Raw genomic sequence first — 8967 nt, 5'->3', positions numbered from 1 at the left:
TCAGCTGGCGCACACGTGATAATAAAATAAATACGATATTTACTAAATGGGGGGGGGCGCCATCTTGAATGACGCATAAAACTACTAGTAAATAAGAGACTTATTTAGTTTTATGCGTCATTCAAGATGGCGGCCCCATATAGTAAATATCGTATTTATTTTATTATCACGTGTGCGCCAGCTGACTGTGTCTGGACTATATTTAATGTGTTTCCGTGTTCGTGTACAAGAACCCTTACAATATCAGATTTATTTAAATTTCAGTAGCTGACATACAGCATATCACATAAGGTGCGTATCATCCACAGTTGTAACGTTCAGTGTGAAATATCTCTAGCTGGTATGGAATTTTAAACGTCTTCATTATATGTGTGTGTATACAAATACTTGTCATAGTCGGAAATGGCCTAAATTGATCTGTGATTAACACATCCCTTAAAAGTCACTAATAACAACCTAAACATTACCTGAAAGCTTAGATATTGACGAAAAATATCATAGAACAGTTATAATTCCAATCAAACTGCATCTGTTGCTCGAATTGAAGTCTACATTGTGGTATATGAAAATGACCTAACTAGACGATCACCGAAGGTAACGTAACTTAATGTGTAATGGGATGGTGATGACATCACCTTATTTGGAGAGTATTTATGATGAGTAGCATATTTTATTGAGCAACTTATCAGTACCTTTCGAAGCACCAGGTTGTAAACTAATTACTAGTAATTGTATGTACTCCTATATGGCTACCAACATTACAAGTACAATAGGAAGAGGCACGTAGCGAGGTATCTCGTAGCAGAATGAAGTTTGATGATCCACAATCATGGAGGATAATGGTGTCGGTTCAAATCATATAAGAACACGTGATTTAAATAGTTTTCTCGAAAATCTGTACGATTTGAAACATTTCAGAAAGCATTTACTATGTTTCAACCCAAAACATCAGACTATAAATGGTTCACAAACTGCTCGTGTACACGACATGTACACAAGTTCGTGGTAGTAACTAAACTTCAGAAAACAAAAACACATGCGATGGTTCCGCCAAAAGCACACGGTTATACAAGTATTTATGTACAGAACACTTTTGCTGTAGTCTACATGCACGCATCCACAATAACAATAATGCTTATTATAGACTTCGTACAGCAAATGTATTAGAAAAATAAAAATAAAAATTGCCCACACATGTCACTATTGTAGACATACTGTGCATGTACTCGTAACGGTAAATTTATCGATTTTATAAAATTTAAAAATAAAAAGCTTTATATAATCCTGTATATCGCGCGTGTGTAAACCATTTACATGCCAGAAGTTCAGCAACAGATGAACATGCACAGTGTTGTTATCAATAATCGAGTTAGTAAACTGGATGGCACAGTGATAGATAGGCGTTAATTTATCGTGACCTAACTAAAACCTTCATTTTCTCCATGGATATTATTCGATTGCAGAACCATCTAATGAATGCCATCTAATACCGCCCTTCTATACAAATGTGCTTATATTATAAACGCGGAGGAAGCAGCAACTATATACTCTGCACCCGTTTGTCAAAATAGCGACAATAGGGGTGTAATTGGGGTGCAATCTGACATGAGTCTATATAGAGACCATTTCTGCAGTCATTATTGTTGAGTGGAACAATGTTTACTCCTCATCAAAATCGCTAGGTAAATATTTATACAAATTGTAAAATTACAACTGTGTGGGAAAATTCGATCGTCTTTAACAAAAGCAGGGCTCGAGTTACTGTTTTTCTTGTTCTAGTATTTATTATTTTATTACACCCTTCGGTGAAATTGTGATACTCATCCCTACTGAATGGTGTCAATTTCATCAAGGCCGTCTGTGTGAACTGGTATGTAATTGCTACCTAATTGATACCGTGGGCAATATAGGGCTTAGCTGGTGGAATTCCAAATTGGCCTTCTATTAGTAACGTTTCTTTCCAGTTATTTTAATGCATGATACAATACAACAAATTGTCCAAGTTGTTTTATTTGCCCAAAGATGAGATCTATTATAAAAGTGATTAGCAACATACATGCCAAATATAGCTCTGCTTAAGTGATCTTAAAAGTAAAAAACACGTGCACTAAGGCATAAACAAACTAAAATTTCCCACCACTTTATGAATACCTTTCTTTCTGTTCTGTTTAACATTCTGAAGTAACTGTCTTTGTGTGAAAACGCTTGTCATACTAACAGCATACTTCACTTGGATTGCCGTGTCACCCTCATGCCTGTTCGTTGCAGCCAGCAAACTTACCATAAACATGTTACTCAAGGAAATCTTGATTGCAGCTACTCTGGCTGGTGAGTAATCATGACATATTCAACTCAATATTCGTGACAACATCCATAACCAAGTTAATATATTGGAACAATCATAATGTTAACGTACCGTGTGGTAATAAATAAGTAATACATTATTCCTGTAACATAATACAGTGATCTTTATTTAAGCTATCAGGTTCGTGGTTCGTGGGCACTTGTGTCTGCTTGTTTATAATGTTTCAGTCTGGAAGTAAGACAGCCCTACCACAAGTGAAATATACTTAAAAAGCAATTTAAAGATGCAATATGGAGGAAAACATATGGCTTTTTGTTGTAGACGACCTAGGATTCTGATTGATCATAAACTAAAAATTATGCATTTGCGAAATACAATAGCAGTATTCATTAGGTGAAAAAAGACATGTGTCAATAAATAATACTTGTGTGTAATGATTTTGTATTTCACGTGCCGAAACAACCAGTGCGCATGCGTATTAGAAAACTCAGAAGTTTGCTACAAAAACAGTGTTTTTATGACAAATCTAATGTATTCATAAGCATACAGTATCAAACAACAATACTAAAGATTACATATTTGCATATTGCATTTCAAAACACAAAAAACTGACGCAAGAATCCCCTTTTTAAAATGTTTTTAATTATTTGCCTTATCACTAGTGGAACATAGTCAAAACGTATTTTTTTTATTTAAATAATATTTAATAAAAATTACGTTACTCCAAAATAATCTTACATGTAAAAAATATATAACAAAAGAAAATTAACAGCACTGTAATGGAGTAATAAAAGAAGAGAGAAGGGGAAAAGAGAAGCAATTTTGGGGTGGGGGGGGTCATTCATTCCTTATAAACGTCTTACTTGGCATTATCTCTGTTCTGTCCGGTCGGTCAGTATTACCAATGTACAGTATTAGTTCCTGCTGATTGCTTCAGATCATATTGTATAAATTGTACTTTCAGTCCTGGTCAGTGGTGGTGAGATGGAATGCCCAACTACAGAGGTTGCAGCACACATGTGGGCCACGTGGAAGACTAATATGTGTCATAGAACATTGATTGAACAGCTAAGAATCAGTATGGATGATTGCACGTAAGTACTCAACACTTTCATGTACAAAGATCGTGTACAAATAAATGTGATATCGAATATAAATACAATGCCAGTAGATGATAGAAGAAAATAGAGAAAAATCAGTGAGCTATAGATGCGTTGGTATAACTTGTTTCAAAGACTGACCATACACAAACAAAGTCGATAAAGGTGAATGCAATGTCATCAGTACATTCAATGAATTTAATAAATATACAACAAATATAAAATTAAATCAGATGGTATTCAGTATTTAACGGTTGTTACTTGTAGTTGCTTGTGCTGGGTAGTATAATGCAATTACCGATATATTAATTACAGGGACAAACTTACCACATTAGGCGAGTGCATCGAGGAAACCCTTGCAGAATGTCCCTGTTTAAACGGTGAGATGAGTTCGGAAATTCGTGTTCTATTACAAGAGTTGTTTGATCAACAAATCAGACGCGCCACAATTTTCTGCCCCGAAGTGGATACATTGATGAATCTGATGGACCAGCCAATTTTGGAGCTTGTGAATTGTGAGCTAGCGCGGTCGATTGAGGTGTGCTCGGAAGAATTTTTAGCGATATTCCGAGAAAACAGCGTTGATAGCAGACTGTGCCAGTAAGTTTAACACTGTTGAATATTGTTTTCAGAAATTGTCGCCATATTGTTTGAATATTTTCTCTGTGTACATTACTATGGCTATATCCAGATGCGAGATTTCATATTGTAATGAATATGAAACCTCCTATTACAAATTTTAAAATCATATATAATTTAGCGAGTTCCCATAAATTAGGTTATCATTATAGAAGTTCTGTCTCATAAAGCATCATACACTTATTAGATGCAAAAGTTGACTCCAACATCGACACAAGCCATTGTACAAAGAGTTACCGGTTCTTATATATTTCAGAGCTTATAATGTTATGATAGTATGTGTTGCGGATGTTGCTAGAAGAAGTTGTCCTGATATTGATGAGGATACGATAGCAAACCAAGTTCAATTTTGTCAACACATGAATATATATTGCCCCATGGAGCCTGGTGGTGTTTCCTCTGCCAGCTGGCCCCCGTCATGCCCTATGTCGATGACGGACGTACCGATGTGGGCAAGATGGAAGAGTAAAATGTGTCTCATGGAGGTGATAGCAGACCTGAGAGAAAATGATGACAATTGTCAGTAAGTTACTGTTTCACGACAAAATAAATTACTATATAAATACATGTACTATAATTATTGTACATTACATCTTCTAAAACAATGTTATTTGCTTTTATTGAACGCTTTCAAACTTTAGTGTTAACAAGTCAGGTAATAAGATACACATTTTACTTCATTGCAGAGTATTGGTTTCAGACAATCTCCAAGCCTGTGTGGATCAGACTCTGACAGACTGTCCGTGTTACAATAACGAAATGTCTGATGAGATACGAGTGATGGTACGAGAGCTGTTTAATGTACAAGTTGACCATTACTTGGCAATGTTTTGCTCTGTGGGCGAGCCATTGATGGAGCAAGTGGACCCACCATCTTTGGGATTCTGTGACCTAGGCAACGAAGTCCAAGGGTGTTGTGATGAATACATCAGTGTCTCTGGGGAAAATCCTGTTGATATGCAACTATGCAAGTAAGCGTATTATTACAATTCGATTTATTTATTTTGTTTTACTAATCATCATGAAAATTTCCAAACTGTTGAATGTTATGTCAGTCATTATTACGATTGTTGGTATCTGAATATGTGTACGATAAGCCGGGGTTTACGTATAACGAAATGGTTCATTGCCGAAGAACCATGTTTACATTTGTTTCACATCCAAACGAGGGATTGAACATTGTAGTTCTGTAGATGAACGACAACATTCAGTAGCGGATATATGTGGAGACTATGACAAACTTTGATTTATTGAGATTACAGTTCTGTATTTACTACATGTATGTGGCATTCATAGACTATATACATAGAAATTAATATCTGCATACATCATGTTATGTTGTGGTGTTACTTTCAGCATATACAATGACCGCATCATGTGCATTGCTGAAACTACTAAACGTGTTTGCGTTGATATCGAAGAGTCTGACATAATATACCGTGCCACACTTCGCCAACATGTCAATATATACTGTGGTGGTGATGAAACAGGTGGTAATAGAGGCGATCACAGTGCAGAATCGACGTGGATGGACGATGTGGAGACATGCCCGTCTTCGCTAATACGGATACCACAATGGATTATGTGGAAGATACATCCATGTCTTAGAGAATTCATTGAACAATTGCGTGGCGACCAGGGTGTTGATCACTGCCAGTAAGTTTATTATTATGTATTATTTGAAGAGGTTGTGTTGTACGTATTTTCGTTTTCAAGAGTTTGGTAAGACAGTCTGCATGAGAAAATACCATTAACGCATTTCGAGGCCACGTGATATTATGTCTGACTACGTCACGATATCCGCGGTTACTGTCTCGTGCTTAAGTCAAGAAATGTTTAGCGGTGTTTCAAATCAAACATTTCGCGGCCATGCAGTGGATCACAGTGATAGATATATATTCGGGCGCAGTCCCTCCACACGGGGGGGGGGCTACGATTTAGGGACGGCTTTAGTGACTATCATTCACGCCCGCCAGAGTATTTTTTCCGCCCATTCAAAAAAATATTCTTCTTCGAGTCAACCATCAGTTGCCGAAAGAGGGCGTGGTTTGCGCGATGGTGACTATTGACTGGTTACGAACGACAAAACAGATCGTAGGACGTACTCTGACAAAATACCACGTGACACTCAAACCCACGTGAAATGTATTTTTGAAAACATGTGAATTACTTATTTCTAATACAAAATATTTCAGCGAGAAAGTGAGAGATTTGAGAGCGTGCATCGAAGAAAAGACTGAAAAGTGTCGTAGTGGACTTCAGGAATTAATGGAGACGTTTTTACAAGAGATATTAACCCATCGCGTAGAGAAAACATCGGCAATGTTTTGTTCAGACGGCAACAGTACTGCATACATGGACTCTCCTTTATTTGAGATCGATGGTTGTGACATGAGTGGGCAGAACACCCAAATGTGTCGTCAAAAGTTTCAGGATATGTTCAGAAACGACCGCTTGGATGAAAAACTTTGCGGGTAAGTTACGTTATTGAAAATTAAAAGGTCCTAGATTTGATGACCTCATTTACATACTTTGCGAGTTCTGTCAATTGAATCATCACGGCTGATGTGAACCCAATTCGACGTATACAACGCGTATACAATACCTTGGTTGTTCATATAAAACTAGAAATCTATACAATCTACTGTGGAGCTTTACTAAACAATCCAAAATGAGTGCGGATAGTTTTTTATTTGAATAATATGCACTTCGTTTTCCTTTACTGAACAGCGAATCGTTTTTGTTAGCCGCGATAGGTGTTTTTATTGTTTTGTTTTTTTACAAACATATACTAAGTATATATTGTACACATGGTTGAGTTGCCAAACGATGCATGGTAATGGAGTTTTGAGAGGATAGTAACTTGTGGTAAAAGAATTTAATGTCACCATTATCACTCACAGTGTAATTATATCTAACAAAGTTTAAAAGGCAAAGCAACCGTGTTCAAATTCTGATAACGTCCATTTACCCATGAATCTTTGCGGGTTTCCTTCAATCATTGGCCGGTTACTGCCATACATCCGTTATCGCGATACCGTCATTTTAAAATTCATAAAACAATGATAAATATTTTATATAAAAATCATTCATGCCTTCATTTAAACCAGTGTTACAGCAGTAGAAATGATCGATATTGATTGTCAAAGAGCGCTTTATCATATGAAAGGTACCTTCGCTAAGATAACAACTTGTGTTTCTTTTATTTTTAATGCGTTTTATTCTTTTTTTTCAGTGAATACAATGACATGGTAAACTGTTTTGCTGACATTGTTCGTAATACTTGTGAAGTTATACCGGCGAATATAATAACGTCACATTCTGATTTCCTCCAGCGAGTCAATATGTTTTGCCCCGGTGACGTCGGTGTACGTCTTAATGACTCACCTGACTCTGGGGGCAGCAAAGTCAGCCTAGGGCTTCCCATGTGTGCCGTATTAGCAGTTTTCACGTTTGGCTAACTTGATTGTCTTGTGTTTGTTTTCAATTCGCTTTCGTTTGCTTAAAAATATTCGGAATGTTCGGAATAATATCGGAGCGTTTTTCGCCGCATGTAAGCCTATAGTGCCATTATAACATTGGATATTTACCCGTATATTTAATAGCATATGTCACAAATAATACGTTGTACTTGTCTCTGACAGTAAATTGACGCAGTGACGTTATTTGTCGACAGCCCCTCTGACCTAATGTTTTTTTTTCAACTACTATGGTTTAATCAAATGCCGAGGGCAATTCAAGCGAGGGCCGGCATTTCTCGAATGCATTGCGGTATTTGATTAATTAAAATCATTTTAGTTGAAAAACAAACACTAGGCCAGAGGGACTGTCGACAATCTATGGCGCGCTTACACTGTGCCATTGTTCATGTATCGTGATCATTTTATTTGAAAATATGCTTTTGTGAGAATGATGAGAACGTACGGATACACATCAAGACGACAATTGCAAGATTAGTATAGCAACATGTCATATACTATTTGAGACCGACCGCCCCTATTTGTTTTACTCCAGAATCCACAGTCCGGTGTTGAGGGACTGTGAAGAAAACACTATTGCCATTGGCCGAACCTGACTCACTAATAGGTTTCTGTCTCTGGCATATTTCTTGTAACTAACAGTTTAACATCAGAGTGCGCTGATTTCAGGAAGAGTGTTAAAAAGGCATCCCCAGTGTTAACAAGATACACTACGTGATTCAATTTGATTTTATGATTTGTTTTTGTTGTGTGATAAATGCAACTAGATAATTTTAATAAATCGTCTGCAGTAACCGCTCTACGCCGGTGTTTGCATTCATTTGAACAATATCATCTCACTGTACACTACGGTTATCTTGCAAAATACATCTCAAATCGTAGGAAATAGAAGACTGAAGTTTATTGTACTTCCATATATTTATTCTGTTCCACGAACAGTACATGTGCATATTATGTGTTCTAGAATGGACCAAAAACATCTTATAGTACCAGGCTCGGATATGAAACCTACTTAATTCGTAAACTCGTTCCTTGTCCCAGGACCCGCCCACGGGGACCCTACGGGAGGGGAGTTATCGTTACGCAAATAACCCGTGGAAAAGAAACACGTCTACCGCACTGTTATACTCACAGTGGACGCATCAGTGAAAATGCTTACACATTTGTATTTTCTATTTCAGTATAAAAAATGTCATACGCGACTTATTTAGGTGTGCTCATATTGGCAAACCATTCTACACTTTCGCAGTATCACCCCCGACGCACCTGTAACATACTAGTATGTAGTATATGTTACGAAACATTAAAACGTGGTTTCCAGCTGAGACTGAACATTTCACAGTGCACATAAGAACTCATACATCCAACCTGATCTGAGATGAGAACAACGAGCGCAAACTGTATAACAATAACATTGTTGCTACAAGAGGTCACGGGTTGGGCT

General features: G+C 37.1%; 1 protein-coding gene across 1 annotated transcript; it reads left to right on the top strand.

Moving 5' to 3' along the window:
- The first annotated feature begins 2096 nt into the window (after window positions 1-2096).
- LOC102803393 (uncharacterized) lies at window positions 2097-8325 on the top strand. Its single transcript, XM_006822853.3, has 8 exons — window positions 2097-2328; window positions 3270-3399; window positions 3721-4005; window positions 4301-4567; window positions 4731-5015; window positions 5401-5700; window positions 6240-6518; window positions 7280-8325. The coding sequence occupies exons 1-8, from the start codon at window positions 2289-2291 to the stop codon at window positions 7503-7505; spliced, it is 1812 nt and encodes a 603-aa protein (XP_006822916.3). The 5' UTR covers window positions 2097-2288; the 3' UTR covers window positions 7506-8325.
- The last annotated feature ends 642 nt before the right edge of the window (window positions 8326-8967 follow it).

Source organism: Saccoglossus kowalevskii, chromosome 3 (assembly GCF_978046115.1).
Source record: "Saccoglossus kowalevskii chromosome 3, keSacKowa6.1, whole genome shotgun sequence".
Taxonomy (NCBI): domain Eukaryota; kingdom Metazoa; phylum Hemichordata; class Enteropneusta; family Harrimaniidae; genus Saccoglossus; species Saccoglossus kowalevskii.
Note: the sequence above shows the minus strand (reverse complement) of the source record. Positions and strands in the feature narration are given on the sequence as shown.